We start from the raw sequence: 19,302 nt of genomic DNA on the forward strand, positions 1-19,302 counted from the left end.
CTATTGAAGGCATTGAGTTGAGTTTCTGGTGCTTATAACCAAAGAGGGCCTTCAATGTCAGAAGCCTCAGATCCTGGCCTCCTGACCACCACATTCCAGATGAGCCTCTGGAAAAACCACTGTGGAGTTAACAATTCTCCAGCTGCCACCTCTTCCAGCACTGCACACAGGCTTCCTAGCCTGGGACTGGGAGGGGGGCGAGGAAGCCACACTGGGCGATCTCTGGGTGAGTAGGTGGTGGCCATACTCAGCCTGAGCCCCGCCTGCCTGCAATGAGACAGCAGGCTCCGTGGTAAAGGTCAACAAGCTACCCGCGCCCCCCACTGCGAAAGTTCAGCAACTCTAAATGCTAAAATGCTGGAAGCATGCCTAAGGTTGGAGCTGCGAGGCAGTCCATGCCATCAGCCTCGACAAGGAAAACACTACCCATTGCTTCTGCAAGTGACTCACATGCAGCATAAACATTTGTGAACTCCCAACAGCCCTACCTTAGACGCAGGGCTCCAATTATCCCCTTTTGTGACAAAGAGAGGAGAGAGAAGGAGAAGAGAGAAAGCAAGAGATGCCCTCCTGGGACCATCCCCCCCCACCTTCCCCCCACCCCAGACCTCACTACAACTTTAGTCCTGGAAGTTTTCCAAATGGAAGCTGCCTTGGGGTCTTCGTTGGGGCTCCCTTACATGCCTGTCACCTTATGGGCACCTTGCCACGCCCTGAACCATTCCTTGAGAGAATGCGTCACTCTTAGCTCCAGTTACAGGAGATTCTGGGTGATCACGTCTCCATTCCTGCTTCCTTTGGCAGACTGCTTCAACTCCTAACACCCCGTTGAGAGGAGAGCTCTCCGGATATCTAGCTCAGCCCACTCCCTGGTCCAGTCAGTCTTTGACCCCTGTGGAATTTCGCAGTTGTGGTGTCGGGAAACATCTTGGACCTGGACTGGGTAACCACCCTCGAGGCTTTAAAAGCCCCATGGTCCACCCCTCAAGATTTCCTCCAAGCTGAGCATGTTCAATTCCAGAAGCTGCTTCACTCACAGGAAAGCTCTGAGATTCCCCAAAGGTGCTGGTTACTTCCTCCGGAATCACAGTATTTCCATGTGTGGCAAGGTGGCTCATAGGAAAGATTAGTCCTGAGCTGCTTGGCGAGCGGTCTAAAATCACCCTGGATCTTCTCCGAAACCTGTTCTGCAGAGGAAGAATGCTAGGGAGGATCTGTCCTCTGCATCCCGAGCAGCCCTCTGCAGAGACCAGGGACAGGTCGGGAAGGGGAGAAAGAAGGGACTGGAGACCCAGGGTTAAACAAGTGTTAAAAGCTCATCTGCACAGCTGCTAGCGCTACCACAAAGGGAAGGGGGTCTGCTAGTAGGGACCTGGAAGGTGGCCCCCATTTCCCACTGCAGGCAGCTGGACAGGGAGAGCAGCCAGCTGTTTCCGTGTTCAACACAGAGCATTAAGATCTTACACAAAGCACACCTGCCAAAAGGTACTGTTCACTGGCTTCTCTCCTATTTGAGAGAACAGGTCTGATTCACTGACAACACGCCTGGGAATCGGTTTTTCTATCCAGATCCTGCCATGAAATAAAGGGAGGAGGAGGAGGGTGCCCCTCACCTGGCGAGGACTGTTCCAGAAGCCTCTCGGTCAGGCTAGCAACCCTGGCAAACCCATAGCAGACTATGTGTGGAGTATTTGCTAGATGGAATCAGAGCCTCCACGATGAAGCCCTGCCCTCGAGGAGCACACATTTTTGGGGGCACAAGTCCTAAGCACAGAGAATGTTCCGTGAACACAAAGCAGAGGCGGGCAGTGGGCTGTGGTGGGAATGGGGCGTGTGAACAGATGGATGAGCCAGGAACCAGGAGGCAACACTGGGGGTGTGCAAAAAGCTGAGACAGGACACTCCAGTGTGAGCTGGGCCAATGGACCAGGAGGGGTGCTGGCCCAAGAGGAGGGCAGGGTGATGGAAGCTAGGGGGCCTAGAGGGTGGGCTGAGGGGGTCACATGGAGAAGCTGATTTTGTTCTGAGATTGAGGAAGCCCTGGCAGGTGTCAGATGGGGGAACAATGAGCAGTCTCCCACCAGTTAGAATGGGGAGACAGTGGCACAGAGCCTGCAGGAGGAGGAGGTGGAAAAAGGGGCCGGACCAGGATGTGGCCAACAGAGAGGAGAGAGCAAATAGGAGTGAGAGGCTCAGAGGCCATTGCAAGTGGAATCAAACTGGAGAGATCTCCTGCAGCGACAAAGGCTTTTCCTCGAGGAGGGACATTCCTAGGACCAGGACCTGGAAGACCCGAGGTCCTTGACCAAGGAGAGGCCTGAGGGCTTTCTGGAACAGGCAGCCAGTGAGACTTGGAGGTAGGATGTCTACCTCCCAGCTCTCTATCGGATGCTGGCAGGCAGCACAGCCTCTCAGGTCCAGTGAGGGCTGGTCCTCCCCTGCCCACCCACCTACTCACAAATCCTCCCCCAGCATGCACTCCTGGATCCTGAGAGCAGATGACCCCTGTCTGGCTGCCACCACTGGTCAGCACATTGCACAAGTTCAACCTCAAATCTTCCCCAAACCTATGCCCTCGCCACAGTCCCACCTTTGGTCCAGGCCCCCTCCTCCCCTGCCAAAGGGATCCTTCCAAAACACAAATCTGACCTGTGTGTCCCCTCACCCAAATCCTGCACCTCCAGTCTCCCACCTGGTCCCTCCCACCCACTCCAGCTCCTCTCTGACTCCAGACCCCTGAAAAGCCTGTCTCCTCCACCTTCAGAACCTGCACACACCCCTTGCCAGCACCCAGAACTATCCACCTCACTTGACCCCCTTCACTTGAGCTGATGACACTAAACATCATATGACACAAACCTTGTTCTTGAGGAGGCTCTCAGAACCTTTCTAAGAAGGCAGGAACCGCCAACTTGGCCTCAGGATCATTCATGGCAACCAAGGGGCAATGACTGCACCACTGTTTCACGAACTCCTTGCTGGCACGTAGGAGCCCCAAGGGCAGGACCCAACTGTTTCCCGCCCTCCTTTCGTAGCAAGCCCAGCACCGAACACAGTGGTAGGCACACAAGAGGCATGTGACAACCACCAGAAGAAGAGCAAGATGTCATGAGTTCATCCACATGTTGACTAATTGTTTTTATCTGGGCCGTTCCGCTTCTCCCTCTCCCTCCTTCTCCCACTTCCGTTCTCCTTCTCCAGGGTCATCAACCCCAAATCTGACACATGCCCTAAGACCAAAGGGAGGGAGTGCAGAGAAGCCCCACTTTTAAAGTGTTGGGGGGGGGTGCGCTTGGTGAAAATGCAGGCATAAAACCTATACCCTGGCCTTGCTGAACTCTCCCCTGCGGATAGGTGATCAAAAATAACTGCTGTTGCCGATACCGGTTTGGCTCAGTGGATAGAGCGTCGGCCTGCGGACTCAAGGGTCCCAGGTTCGATTCCGGTCAAGGGCATGTACCTTGGTTGCAGGCACATCCCCAGTAGGGGGTGTGTGCAAGAGGCAGCTGATCGATGTTTCTCTCTCATCAATGTTTCTAACTCTCTATCCCTCTCTCTTCCTCTCTGTAAAAAATCAATAAATATATATATATTTAAAAAAATAACTGCTGTTAAAGAAAGTGAATGATACACAGGGTGGGCTCCCTGGAGATAGCACAATGATAGCAGAAGCTAATAAAACCTTTCTACCCCAGTTACTATGGACAACAAGAAGAAGGCGTCCCCAGGGGGTAGCAGCTACCATGTGGAAGCAGTCCAGCTGTGAGACAATCAATTCAGAGCACCCTGATCAATTCAGAGCAAAGTGTGGAGTTTTCAGAGCAATTTCACATCATGAGTTCATTGGACCCTGCCGGGACTCTGCTGGCAGAGGTGAAAAACGGGGCACCTCACTCCCTGAGGAGGGACGAACAGCATGGTCCGACTCCCCAGCACCACCAGCCCAGGGCTCCCTCCAGCTTAACTCAGGCTCAACTGCCCCCATCCCAATACTCCGCCAAGACCCACCCAACTTGTGCCCACACTGTTCCAGAGTGCCAGGCTCTCACAGTGACTTCTGCTCTCATGTTGCAGAAGCAGCTAAGACTTGACATGGTCCATTTTCCCACTGCCCTGCTACTGTCCCTCTCGTGGCCACCGACTAATGATGCCATCGTCCTCCCAACTGCTCAGGCCAATTGCCACAGACTGAATGTTTGTATCTCCCCAAAACACGTATATTGAAACCTAACCTCTAATGTAATGGTGTCAGACAGTGTGACCTTTGGGAAGGGTCATGAGGGTAGAGCCCTTGTGAATGAGATTAGTGACCTCATTAAAGGGACCCCAGAGCCCTGGCCGGTTTGGCTCAGTGGATAGAGCGTCAGCCTGTGGACTGAGGGGTCCCGGGTTCGATTCCAGTTGGGAGCACATGCCCGGGTTGCGGGCTCGATCCCCAGTAGGGGTTGTGCAGGAGGCGGCCAACCGGTGATTCTCTCTCATCGTGGATGTTTCTATCGCTCTCTCCCTCCCCCTTCCTCTCTGAAATCAATAAAAATAAAAAAAATAAAGGGACCCTAGAGAGCTCCTAGACCCTTCCACCATGTGAGGAAACAGTGAGAATACACCATTTATGAAACAGGAGTGGCCTCACCAGACATCTTGATCTCGAACTTCTAGCTTCCAAACTTTAATAAATTTCTGTTGTTTATAAGCCATCCAGTCTACAGTATTCTATTTCAGCAACCCAAATTGACAAAGACACCAACTTTCTCTTTCCCCCACCTGCCACACTGACCTGCCAACACCCCATGATCCTCTCACAGCCCACACAGGCACAGTGGACAGAACACTGACATCATCAGGGCCCCAGGGCAATGTCGCTACCTTTGCATCAACACATGCACATTCAAAGTGCTGGGCACCCTCTGAGCACACCCTCACCCTAGCTCACTTCTTCAAGCTACCCTGTCCTGTGGGTCTGGGGTCCCACTTTCCAGGTGAGGAATCTAATGCATAGAGGTGTGTAGATATGCCCAAGGCACACAATGAGTATGTAGGGCTGTCCTACTCATGGAAGGAGAGACCACAGCCATGTGGGTGTGATGAGGCCCCTGAAACCATCAGAATTCCCAAGAGGAATAGTGGAGTCCCCATGTCTGAAGGGCCAGCTGAAAAAGAGGATGGGGCCAAAGCAACAAGAACCTACTCATCCTCCAGTTATTTGCACAGGCATTGGGGGACTGGACTCTTCCAGAACCTCGAGGCTTAGTGGACACAAGCTAGGGTGCAGTCAGAGATGGTTTGTTAGGAAAATTCAAACAAACCAAGGCCACCAACCCAGGAGCAGACACTTCAGCTGAACTGTGCCAAACCCACTCACACTGTGTCCTGGGCACACCTTCCCAAGGAAACACCTGTGGGCGACATGTCCCTCACCCAGATACCCTCACCTCACCCTCAGGAGCAGTGTGAGTCAGCAAGTCTGGGCCCCATCCAGACACCTTTAGGGAAGATGGGCCAAGGAGTGAGGATGCCAAAGGCCCAACGTCTGAAGAGCCTCCGTGGAGAAAAGGCTCCCCTGGAACTCAGCCAGCTAGGTACCTCATAGCGATGGAATTTTAGCTGGGGAGGTTCAACTCCCTGGAGAGTACCTCCTCCCCCTAACACCCTGCACGGTTTCAAACCTCTTCTTCCTCCAAGAACCTGAACCTCACCGAGGGCCGAAGGTGGAGCTGGGAGGGATCCCACTAGAGGACAAGTGTCTTTTGTGTGAGTGAGCCTGCAGCCAGTCTCCACCTCCCTTCCTCAGGCCCTGGCTGAGGCAGCCATGCTTCATCTATCCCGGAGGTTCGGCTCAGTCATTAACGACCATCTCTACTAGGCAACGGGTTTTTTGTTGATCCCTGGAGACAGGAAGGAAAGAGAATAAGCTTTTCTCTTTCATTTTCCCCCCTTGGTTGCAGAAAAGAGAAGTTGGAACAAACAAGTTATATAATACTAGGGGTGGTGGGGGAGCACAGTCCCCTGAGGACAGTTTCTCAAATTGTGGGACCGCTAGAAGGGCCAAGGGGAAGACAGGAACTGCCCCCACCCCAGGCCAAATGGCAAAACCTTCATGGGACAAAAAGGCAGATGCAGACACCTCCTGGCAGACTGAAAAAGCAGCCTTCCAGACAAGGCCAGCCAACTCCTGCCCCCAGCAGTCCCACACGTCTCCCCAAAAAGGCTATGGACCAACCTGTCCATAGATGAGACTTCCCTGCCAACTGCAAGCCCTAGAGAGCTTTTCCACACCCTATCCATCCCTCCCTACCTGGCTATATTTCTTGAACACTTATTTCCTCTGTGTAGCCTGTGTTCTAGACATATAAGACATGGTCCCCACCATCAAGGCATCTCCACTAATAAATAGACCAAGCAGTGTTGAGTGGTGATGATGTGATCAAGGATACAGGATCCAGCCATATGATCCAGCAATTTTGCTCCTGGTATCGAGCTCAAAGAAATGAATACAGGGGTTCACACAAAAACTTAAATATGCATGTTCATAGCAGCACTATCCAAAATAGCCAAAAGGTGGGTCCAACTCCAATGTCATCAGCTGGTGAATGGATAAACAAAATGTGGTATGTCCACACTATGGAATATTATGTAGCTATAAAAAGAATGGAATACTGATACATGCTACAATGTAGAGGAACCTCTAAAACATTACATGGAATGAAAGAAGTCAGTCATAAAAGATCTTGTATTGTATAATTCTATTTATAAAGCAGGTAACTTTAGAAACAGAAAGTAGAGTAGTTGCTAGGGGCTGGGATAGAAGGGGAATGGAGAGTGACTGCTAATGGGAACAGATTTCCTCTTGAGGTTATGGAAATGTTCTGGAAATAGATAAAGGATACATAACAACATTGGGAATGTGCTACATACCACTGAATTGTACACTTTATTTTTTTATTTTTTTAAATTAATTAATTGATTGATTGATTATTTTAATGCCTTGCTGGGAATCGAACCAGTGACCTCTTGGTGCATGGAACAATGCTCAATCCACTGAGCCACACCAGCCAGCTTAGTTTATTTTTTAAATCCTCACCCAAGGATATGCTTATTGATATTAGAGAGAGGGGAAGGAAGAGTGAGAGAAAGAGAGAAACATCAATGCAAGAGAGAGCTATCGGTTGACAGGGGTCAAACCCACAACCTAGGTATGTACCCTGACCTGGAATCAAACCTGCAACCTTTCGGTATACAGGACGCTCCACCAGCTGAGCCACACTGGCCAGGGCTGAATTGTATGTATACTTTAAATGAGTGAGTTTTTATGTTATATAAGTTTTACCAAAAATAAATAAATAAATAACAAAAACTAACAATAAACAAACAAACCACACACACATACAACAAGGTGGCCAGAAAAAGTGCCCTCGGGGCTAGTTGAATGCAGGTAATCAGGCAGGTGACTTTGGGAGGCCATGACCTTGGAGTGTGGAAGGATGAAGAATGGAGCATGGGCAAGTCATGCGCCAGGACTGGCTGGCCAGTTTGAAAGAAATAATACATGAACAATGCTACAAAGGCCTCTACATTTCAAAAGATCCTTGGGAGACTACTGTGTGCCACATTTTCCTTCAAAACCTGGTCTTTTTTTTAAAATATATTTTATTGATTTTTTACAAAGGGGAAGGGAGAGGGATAGACAGTTAGAAACATAGATGAGAGAGAAACATCGATCAGCTGCCTCCTGCAAACCTCCTACTGGGGATGTGCCCTCAACCAAGGTATATGCCCTTGACCGGAAACAAACCTGGGACCCTTCAGTCCGCAGGCCAACGCTCTTCCACCGAGCCAGACCAGTTAGGGCCTGGTCTTCTTTTTGTATGCTCCATCTCACCATATTAGGGCTTCTTGCCTTCCTCCCTACACTAGCACCACAGGAATAAGACACACACACACACACACACACACACACACACACACCATCAGTTGCTACAGACAACACAACAGTGATTTTTCACTGGGATGGATGGAAGGGGGTAAATGGGCATCTTAGAGATGATGGAGATGTCTTTTTTTTTTTTAATATGTTTAGGTCTTGGGGCTTTTTCTTTTTTTCTTTTTAAAATATGTTTGTATTGCCGAAACCGGTTTGGCTCAGTGGATAGAGCGTCGGCCTGCGGACTCAAGGGTCCCAGGTTCGATTCCGGTCAAGGGCATGTGCCTTGGTTGCGGGCACATCACCAGTAGGGGGTGTGCAGGAGGCAGCTGATCGATGTTTCTCTCTCATCGATGTTTCTAACTCTCTATCCCTCTCTCTTCCTCTCTGTAAAAAATCAATAAAATATATTTAAAAAAATATATGTTTGTATTGATTTTAGAGAGAGAGGAGGGGAGAGGGAGAGATAGAAACATCGATCAGCTGCCTCCTGCACACCCCCTACCAAGGATTGAGCCCACAACCCGAACATGTGCCCAGACCGGGAATCAAACTGGTGACCTCTTGGGGCATGGGATGGCACTCAATCAACCAAGCCACACCAGTGGGGCAGCGGAGATATCTTTTAAGAAAGTGACTCTCAAAACAATGAGGTACCATCTCACACCTGTCAGAATGGCTATCATCAACAAATCAACAAACAAAAAGTGCTGGAGAGGATGTGGAGAAAAAGGAACCCTCCTTCACTGCTAGTGGGAATGCAGACTGGTGCAGTCACTGTGGAAAACAGTATGGAGTTTCCTCAAAAAGTTAAAAATGGATTTGACCCAGTAATCCCACTTCTAGGACTATATCCCAAGAAACCAGAAACACCAATCAGAAAGGATATATGCACCCCTATGTTCATAGCAGCACAATTTACAATAGCTAAGATTTGGAAACAGCCTAAGTGCCCATCTTCAGATGAGTGGATTACAAAACTGTGGTACATCTACACAATGGAATACTACGCCGCTATAAAAAAGAAGGAACTTTTACCATTTGCAACAGCATGGATGGAACTAGAGAGCATTATGCTAAGTAAAATAAGCCAATCAGAGAAAGATAAATATCACATGATCTCACTCATATGTGGGATATAATGATCACCATAATGTGATGAACAAGAATAGATCCAGAGACAAATGGCAGGGGAAGCGGGGGCGGTTAGAGAGCAACCAAAGGACTTGTATGCATGCATATTAGCATAACCAATGGACACAGACACTGGGGCGGTGGGGGCTTGCCTGGGGTGGGAATGACGGGGGGGGGGGGGGAGAAAGGAGACATATGTATGTAAAACTTTAAACAATAAGTTAAAAAAAAGAAAGTGCCTCCATTTAGAAAAGATTTCTTAGATATTACATTAAAAGCATGATCCATAAAAGAAGAATATTGATAAACTCCATCTCATCAAAATAATAAACACTTGCCCAGTGAAAGATATTAAGAAAATGAAAAGTCAACTTGCAGACTAGGAGAAAATATTTGCAAATCATGTATCTGATAAAAGGCTTGAATCCAGAATACATAAAGAACTCTTAAAAGTCAATAAGAGCCCTGGCTGGGTAGCTCAGTTGGTTGGAGCATCATCCCAATACTCCAAGGTTGAGGGTTCAATCCCTGGTCAGGGCACAAATAGGAGTCAACCAATGAATGCATAAATAAGTGGGACAATAAATCAATGCTGATCTCTTTCTCTTTCTCTCTCCAAAATCAATCAACAAATACAATTTTAGATAAATAAGAAGACAACGCAACTAAAATATAGGCAAAAATTTGAAGACACTTGACCAAAAATATGAATAGCCAATGAAACCATGAAAAAATGTCCAATATCATTAGTTCTTAGGGTCATGCAAATTAAAACCAAAATAAGATACCAGTATACACTTAGAATTGCTAAAATTAAAGACTGGCCACATCAGTGTTGTTGTGGATGGGGAGCAGCTGAAACTCTCATGGACTGCTGATAGGAATGGTGCACCTTCCCTACCATATAGGACCCAGTCATTTCACTCTGGGTCCTATATGGTAGGGAAGGTGGAAGTATATGTCTCACAAAGATACATAATCAACCCAGCTGGCGTGGCTCAGTGGTTGAGTGTTGACCTATGAACCAAGAAGTCACGGTTCAATTCCCCGTCAGGGCACATGCTCAGCTTTTGGCTCGATCCCCAGTGGGGAGCGTGCAGGAGGCAGCCAATCCATGATTCTCTCTCATCATTGATGTTTCAATCTCCCTCTCCTGAAGTAAATAAAAATATATTTTTAAAAAATATATACATAACCAAATCTTCCTCTCTGAAGTAAATAAAAATATATTTTTAAAAAATATATACATAACCAAATCTTCACAGCAACTTTATTTGTAATTATCAAAATAAAAACAACCAGTAAATGGATAAACAGTGTCCATCCATACAACGGAACACTATGCTGTAGTGAAAAAGAACAAACTTCTGGTACTTGTAACAACTTAGATGAACTTCAAAAACATTTTAAGAGAAAAAAGCCAGTCACAAGAAGCCACAGATTATACTATTTCATTCTTGTAAATTTTCTAAAAAGGCAAAATTACAGAGAAAAAAAAACAAACAGATCAGAGTGTGTCTTGGGCCGAGGGTGGGAGCAGGGTTCATTGCAACGGGCTTGGATGGAACTCTTAGTCGTGATGAAAGCATTCCGAAAAACTGGGTTATGTTAATGGATGCATACTCATAATTTATAAATTTACTTTTATTGAATTTATTGGGATAACATTGGTTAATAATATTATGTAGGTTTCAGGTGTACAATTCTATAATATACCATCTATATATTGTATTATGTGTTCATTACCCCAAGTCAAGTCTCCTTCCATCACCATTTATCCCCCCTTATAAATTTATTGAAAGTCAATGAACTGCTCAGCTAAAATGAGTGAACAGTATCGTATGCAATTAATTATACCTCACCCAGGTTATCCCACCCCAGGGCCCAAGGCAGGGACCTGGGTTCACTGTCCCCTCTTATCTGCTCCTTACATGCCACCTCACGCCTGGTCACCACACCCTGCCCAGGTTACCCGCTGAATGTCTTTCCAAATCCTCTGAATCTCTCTTGCTCCCTACTGGAGGCCTCCAAAGCCCAACTCCCAACTCATGCATCTGGGCCGTCAGGCCTTTCTGGCCAGCACCATCCCAGGTCCCCACAATGAGACATGACACCACAGCACACAAGTACTGACCAACTTCATCATTCATCACGTTGACTGAAATGATTTGCTCCCATAAGCTCTCCAGTGAGAAAGAGCCCAAATTGTGTACGCGGTCAGCCAAGGGTGGCAGGCTGTCCGAGGGGGCTGGGCTGGGCTGGGCTGGGCTACAGTGGCCCTGTGCAATGTAAAGCGGAAGGGAGGTTGTGCTCTTCCCCTCTGAAAACCCAGAACAACACATGTAAACATCAAGTTTTACACCAATTCTGGGGTTCAAGCAACCAGTCTCAGGACTTAGCCAAAAGGAAAGGGGACTTTCCCTGTTACCAAAAGGGGTGAATTCTGCCCCCTTAGTCTGAGGGCAAGACCTAGCTTCAAGTCCTTTAGCCAGGGGTGGGGGGAGATATTTAAACCCCATGGGTTGGGAAAAGATAGATCTTCCTTGTTTTCTTTAGACCTTCAGGAATCTCTCACCATCCTCTGGCTCCCCAAGACCCCTATCCCCGTCCCTGCCCATCAAGACTCACTGGGACCCCTCCCCCGCCCCCAGGACCCCACAGCCTCCCCTGTCAGGTTCTTCCAGTCCTCTTAGGCCTCTTTCAGGTCCTCAGGTTCACTTGAGCCCCTTATCCCCAGCCTTCCACAGTCCTCACTCATCCCAGGTCCCCTCAGCATGCCCTCAGGTCCACCTTTAGAACACTGGGGTCCTTTAGCACCCTCTAGAAAAGCTTGGGCCTCAGTCCCTGCAAGCTCCCTTCAGTCCCCTCCTCAGAGTCCCGAAAACAGCATCAACAACCTCAAGACTGCCCACTGCCCCTTCTCAGGCCCTCTCTGCCTCCCAAACCCCTTGGCATTCCAAGTTCCCAGTCAGGAGCCCCTAGGTTTCCTTTCAGACCTCCAAGCCCCCCAATGCCCCCTCTGGCTCCCAGAGCAACATGTCGACCTCTCGAGGTCCCGGGGCTCCCAGCCCTCCTTCAGTTGCCCCCTCAGCAGCCCCTAAAGCCTGCGGTCCCCCGGAAAGAACCTCGGGCAGCCCAGTACACTTCCAAGCCCCAGGACGCCCCACAGGTCACCTGAGCCGTGGGGCAGCTGCAGGCCCACTGCGGGCCGGGTCTCACCTGCTTGGGCGCTCCGGGCCCGGGCCTGCACCGAAGCCAACGCCACCGCTGCCGCCGCCACCGCCACCACCGGACTCCGCCATCTTACCGCCGCGCGTTCGAGTGACGGGGAGCCGCGCGCCTGTCCAGAAAACTGAGACTTGGGGATCAGGGGGCGGGGCATGCTCCGCAAGGGCAGGACCTGAGCGATGCAAGGGGCCGGGCGTGTCGGAGGGGCGTGGTCTCCAGGGAGGGGCGGGGTCTGGAGATGGGCGGGGCGGCGAGGGCAGAAGGCCCGCGCTCCTGAGTAGAGGAGAGGCGGGGCCTGTGGTGAGGGGCGTGGTCTGGGGGTCGAGGGGCAAGGCTCAGTCCACAAAGGGGCGGGGCCTGGTCTGGGATGGGTCGGAGCCTAAAATACGGTTGCAGGGTCGGGGGATAAAGGCGTGGCGATTGGCGAGGGTGGGGCCAGAGAGAAGCGGTGGAGCGGGGCTGTCGGGACGGTGAGGTGCAGCAGGTCTGGGGCAGGGTCTGCTACGGAAAGGGCAAGGAATGGAGCCTAATGGGAGGTGGGGCTTGGGAAACGTCCCCGAGCTCTGAAAACCACCCACCCCTTCCCAGAGTCACTCCCTCTCCAAGACCTCCCTCTAACACGGGAACTCTCACCCTGTGCCCAGGTGTCGAACTTCCAGCCCATGTTTGAGCCAATAGGGACTCCTCCGTAAAGCTCCCAGAGCTTTTGAGGGCACCTCTACTCCCACCCCTTGGAAAGCCTAGAAACTTCGCCCTGGCAGGGTTCAGACTCTCAGGATCCTCTCTCCATCCTTAAGCCCATTTATTCTTTCACTCTCTGAGTCGAAAAACCATCTTTTGTGCAGCGAGCAAGACCCAGGGGTCCAGATGGGGCTTAGAGCCCTCCCTGCAGTCAGCGCTCAGAGAAGAGGGTGGACATGGACTGGAGACTCCAGAGGAGAAAGCAAGGGGCCCCTTGAGTAGATTGAACCTACTGTAGGTAGAACCAGACCCAACTAATCCATGTTCAACAGAGGGTCAAGTATATAATAGGTGTTCAATCGATCGTTTGTGTAAAATGCTCAGGAATTGACACTTCAAGTTGACAGATACCAGGTGCTGAAGGGCCCTGCTGACCTCTCCAGCACACAATAAGTGCTTAATCAATGTTGAATGTGTGCGTGCATGAGCAACGTGCATTCCCAGCAAGCTCTGCACACACACACACACACACTCTCCTGCCTGTGGTCGGCGGCCACTCAAGCCTTTGTTCCAGATGAACCACATGCAGGCATCAAACCCTGCTCAGCTGAGACCTACAGCTCACACACCCGCCAAACATACGGCTGCAGTCAATGGCATCCATATGCACACACACTTCATAAACACCCAGATTCAACCCACATGTCAGACAGACAGCCCAAGATCACTGGGCCCCTGGCTGTGTGCACATGCATAGCATGCTGCAGACGCACAGTGCTGTGGTCACACTAGGTACTCCAAGAGTGCGTGTCACAGGACAGCCAGTACAAAGAACCTGAGGCAGGGTGTACCTGGAGTGTTGCCTGGCAGGGGAAAGTGAAGGGGAGGGGTGCTGTAGGTCATGGAGAGCACGTGGATCACTGTGGAGGTGTTTTCCTACATAAAATGAGGAGAGGGGCTTGTCAGCAGAGGGGATGTAACCAACATAACAGTAGGGGGCAATATCTTGAATAAGGGACAATACTTAGGAGTGTTCTAGGACAAATTATAGGGCTTGTCCCTGGGTAATGGCAGAGAAGGGCTGGAAGGTGGTCCCAGCCAGGAGGTACTTTGCAGATGGTGCCAATAGGAGATGCAACAGATGGGATGTGGGGTGAGGCAGAGACCAGGGTTCTTGGCCTAGCCCGACTGCTTGTCACACCTGAGATGGGGCACAGGCAGGTAGGGAACCTGGAGAGACACCAAAGGTTACTGCACAGCCTCGTCCAATAATGATGACCTGTGATCTGGCAGACCCCACAAGCGGGGACACAGCAGACAGTATCCTGAGGCCTAGTCACCATCTGGCCCACAGCTGACATGGCTCGCTCAGAGGCAGGGACCTTGCCATCTGCTCCCCTGCTCTGGATCAGCTGTGGGACTCACGGCCCCAGGTCAGAGCTCAGAAGCCTTCTAGTAACCCTTAGGTGTTACAGAGGAGGAAACTGAGGTTTGGGGGGTAGGGGATGCCTTATTTCCTACAACCTCATGCTGGGGCCTCCTCCACCTATCTGCCCTTCACCACTGAGTGGCCTTGGAGCGAGCTATAAACGCTCCCAGTGCTTAGTTTTGCTTCTCTATAAACTAGACAGGTCATCCTGGCTGGTGTTATTCAGTGGTTAGAGCATAGGGTCCTAGGTTCAATTCCCAGTCAAGGGCATATACCTGGGTTGCAGGTTCATACCCACCCCGGTCAGTCTGGGCTTGTGCAGGAGGCAACCAAGCAATTGATGTTTCTCTCCCTCTCTCTCTCTCTCTCTCTCTCTCTCTCTATCTCTCTCCCTCCCTCCCTCCCTCCCTTCCACTCTCTCTAGAAATCAATGGAAAATATACCCTCCGGTGAGGATTAACCAAAATGCAAAAAATAATAAATAAATAAACTAGACAGGTCAACATCTGATGAATACTCACTATTATCACCCTGAGTTCTGCATCCACTTCTTATGAGCCATGAGGCTTGGACAGGTTGCTCTAGCTATTTTTTTAACTTTTTAAAAAATATATTTTTATTGATTTCAGAGAGAGGGAGAGAGAGAAACATCAATGATGAGAGAGAATGATCAATCTGCTGCCTCCTGCATGACCCTTATTGGGGATCGAGCCCGCAACACAGGTATGAAATCGAACCCTGACATCCTGGTTCATGGGTCGACATTCAACCACTTAGCTGTACCACCCAGGACAGTTTTCCCACCTTTAAAATGACCCTGAAGGGCAGAGCACAGAGACCAGGCTGAAATAAACAACATTCTGTGCTCAAAGCAGCTCAGTTAGTAGCCCTAAGTCCATGCCAGCTGATGGCACTTCCCCTCTCCCACACTCACTCTCCACCTCCCAGCACTACTTGACTTTTCTATCTAACAAAGTCTGTATTTTAGTTTTCCTTTTTTTAAATTGAGATATAATTCTCATACCATAAAATTTACCATTTTAGCCCTGGCTGGTTTTGCTCAGTGGTTAGAGCATCGGCCTGCGGACTGAAGGGTTCTGGGTTCGATTCCGGCCGGGGGCACATGCCCAGGTTGTGGGCTTGGTTCCCAGTGCAGGGCATGTGAGTGGCAGCCATTCGGGTGATTCTCTCTCATCATTGATGTTTCTATATCTCTATCCCTCTTCCTTCTTCTCTGAAATCAGTAAAGAAATATATTTTTTAAAAATTTACCATTTTAAAGTGTACAATTCAATGGCACTTATTGCATTTGTGATGTCATGCAACCATCACTTCTCTCTAGTTCTAAAACACTTCTATCATCCCCAAAGGAGATCCTGTCCCCAGTAGCTCTCACTCTCCATTTCTACTCCCCCAGTCCCTAGTAACTAGTAATCCGTTTCCTGTCCCTATGGGCTTACCAATTCTGGCTTATTTTATTCAGCATAATTATTTATGAGGTTCATTCACATTGTAGCGTGTGTCAGTGCTTCACTCCTTTTCATAACTAATATTCCATTTTGTTTATTCATTCACCCATTGATGGACACTTGGATTGGCCCCAGTCTGAGTGGGATGGCTATTGTGAATAGTGTGCTGTGAACATGTGTGCACATCTATTTGTTTAAACACACAATTTCAATTCTCTGGGGGTATGTGTCAATTTTATAGATGAGGAAACTGAGGCTGGGAGGGTGTGATTCAGCATTCAAGAATGTGAATCTGGTCTGCGGCTGGCCTCTGCCAGATACGTGTGGCCTTGGGCCTGGGGGGCTACCAGGACCCCTGGCTCAGAGGAAGAGACCCTGGAGGCCCTAAAGGCCCTCTTGCAGCACTTGGTCCATATCAGCCATTACGTTATTAATAGTGTAGCAGTGGGGGCTGCTGAGACTCCTCCCCTCACTCAAAGCCCACTCTCCCTAATAAGCGTAATAAGTCAATGGGACCTGCTTTGCCCACCTTGCACGAGGTCCTCCCAGGTTTGGCTCATCTCCAGGCAATAATCCTGACTGTCTGGCTGTGGACTGTCATCTTCCCCCAACACCCCAACTGAGGTGGGGGTCCCCAAGAGCGGCCTCTGATGCAGCCTCCCATACAGTCCACTCCCTAAGGGCCCAGAGCCCAAAGCCCTTGCTGTGTGGCTGCAGGAACCCTTCACCCTCTGCATTTGACCTTCTTCACCATCCAGGAAGGAATGCAGAACAGGCGATTCTTTTCTCAGAGCCAATTAGCGGCCCACAGTGCACATGCTGTGGACATTTGAGTATCTGGCTCAGAGCCTTTTTGGAGGAAGGGAGACTAATTCTTCCTGAGGGAAGGATTAAGTTCATTCCCATTTCAGAGGCGTGGAAACTGAGACCCAGAGAATCTAAGAGTCAAGAGTCACAATGGCCGAAACCGGTTTGGCTCAATGGATAGAGCGTCGGTCTGTGGACTGAAAGGTCCCAGGTTCGATTCCGGTCAAGGGCATGTACATTGGCTGTGAGCACATCCCCAGTAGGGGGTGTGCAGGAGGCAGCTGGTCGATGATTCTCTCTCATCGATGTTTCTAGCTCTCTATCCCTCTCCCTTCCTCTCTGTAAAAAATCAATAAAATATATATTTAAAAAAAAAAAAAGAGTCACAATCATTCATTTCTGCGCTATGTATTTACATAATGTGCCAGGTGCTGTCCAGGGCTCTGAACCAGGAAGAAGACAAATCCCTGCCCCTTGGGAAGTTGGCATTCCAGGGGAGGTCAGATGATAAGCAGGAAAAGGAAATGGATGACAGTTCCTCCAAAAGTTCCTTATGGAGCTACCCTGTGACCCAGCCATTTCACTCCGAGGTATGTGCCCAAAGACAAGTGAAAGGAGCTGCAAAGACCCTATTTCTGTTTTTTAAAATATTTTCTTATTGATTTCAGAGAGGAAGGAAGAGGGAGAGAGAAATAGAAACATCAATGATGAGACAATCATTGATTGGCTGCCTCCTGCACACCCCTTACTGGGGATGGAGCCCGCAACCCAGGCATCAAACCTGGGACCTTTCAGTCTGCAGGCCGACGCTCTACCCACTGAGCCAAACCAGCTAGGGCCAAAGACCCTATTTCCAAATAAGGTCACATTCTGAGGTTTTAGGTGGATATAAAATGAAGAGGGTAGGGACACCACTCAACCTACTACAGGTCTTTAAGGAAAATGGTTTCACCAAAGATGTGAACAGAAATGGTCATAACAGCCCTAGACTGGAAACATCCTAAGGGTCCACCAACAGGTCTGTGGATAAACAAACAGTGACATAGTCACATAATGGAATACTACGCAGCAAGGAAAAAGAACAAACCAGTGCTACATGCATCCCACAGGGGGATCTTGCTGATATTAAGTGAAAGAAGCAGGTGTAAAGAGAACACACTGTATGAATCCATTTATGTGAAGTTCACAGACAGACCACACTAACCTATAGGCCAGGGACCACTTGGTGTGGATCATCAGGGAGGGAAGGCACTAACCACAAAGGGGCATGAGGCCGTGAAGTGATGGAAATGTTCTATTTCTTGATTATGTAGCAACAGGAAAGGGGGGTTATATCTGTCAAAACTCATTGAGTGCTTAAAGTGGTTGCATTATTGAATGTAAATTTTGCTTCATTAAAGCCAGTTTATTTTTTACAAAAGCGAAAATAAAAGAGGCCAGATGGAGCCAAGGTGATAGGGGTAAGACCTGGGGCTGCCTCTGGGGGCTGACCAACTGGAGTGGGTCAAGAGGGACCCACAGGGACTTGGGGTGCTCTGTACTTGGGTCACAGGAGTGTAAACATTCATGGCTCTATACGGTAAAAATGGGTGTATATTGCTGTTTGTGAATTATACTTCTATTACAAAAAAAGACCTAGAGATTCAGAGTTAGAGGCTCAGAGTAAGTAATTTGCCCAAGGCCCCATCAGGAGGACGTCAGAGCCATCCTACCCTGGAGCTCACCACCATCTCCTGGTCTCGTGCTGCCTCCCTCCAGCAGCCAGGTGCTGGGCTGTAAGCATGTCAGGCAAGATCCCTGCCCTTATGTTCCAGAATATTCTGGAATGTATATTCTTTTTTATTCATTTTGTTTTGTTAATCCTCACCCAAGGATATTTTTTCCATTGATTTTTAGAGAGAGTGGAAGGGAGAGAGTGAGGGAGCTGGGGGTGGGGGAGAGCGAGAAACATTGATGTGAGAAAGACACATCAATTGATTGCCTCCGGTATGCGCCCTGACCAGGGCCAGGATGGAAGCAACCCAGGTATGTGCCCTTGACTTGGAATCAAACTCATGACTCTATGGTGCGTGGGCCAACATTCTAACCACCGAGCACATTCACCAGGACTGAGTCACAAACAGCAATATACACCCATTTTTACTGTATTCTAATGGGAAAGACAATCTGAGACACATAAACTGATCAATGACCAAGGCCTTTCCTGATGGTGATAACAGCCATGAAGTCAATGGGCTGAGAGCCACCAAGCGAAGAGGGACTACTTTAGCCATAGGTGAGGGACAGCTTCTTTAAGGATATGATGTCCAGCTTTAATAAAAGCAGGGAACAGAATATTCTAGGATGTTCCAGAACATTCCAAAACATTTTTTTTTGTAGAAGGGCCCAGAATGTTTCAGGTGGAAGTAATATGTAGGCCCCAAACCTGATGCCAGAAAGAGCCTAAGAGATAGAGACAAGAAACCACATTGGCTGGAGTGACATGGGCAAAGCTTGGAGCAAGGAGGGAGAGTGTCGACAAAGATGTATTGAGAGCAGCCTCCTGGAGTGTGGGACACAGCTGTGACTGAGACTGCTCGCGCATCACATCTGGCAGAGGGAACATTTATTAAACCAATCATCACACAAGCAAA

General features: G+C 49.1%; 1 protein-coding gene across 5 annotated transcripts in view; it reads right to left on the minus strand.

The window, feature by feature from the left end:
- Positions 1-12,362, minus strand: part of KLHL26 (kelch like family member 26) — a 29,242-nt gene extending 16,880 nt beyond the window's left edge. For all 5 annotated transcript variants that reach the window (XM_054717256.1, XM_054717255.1, XM_028132449.2 and 2 more), the window contains exon 1: positions 12,275-12,362. In XM_054717256.1, the coding sequence (XP_054573231.1) occupies positions 12,275-12,357 (83 nt within the window). In that variant the 5' untranslated portion in view covers positions 12,358-12,362. The remainder of the gene's footprint in view (positions 1-12,274) is intronic.
- Between the last annotated feature and the right edge of the window lie 6,940 nt (positions 12,363-19,302).

Source organism: Eptesicus fuscus, chromosome 6 (genome assembly GCF_027574615.1).
Source record: "Eptesicus fuscus isolate TK198812 chromosome 6, DD_ASM_mEF_20220401, whole genome shotgun sequence".
Taxonomy (NCBI): domain Eukaryota; kingdom Metazoa; phylum Chordata; class Mammalia; order Chiroptera; family Vespertilionidae; genus Eptesicus; species Eptesicus fuscus.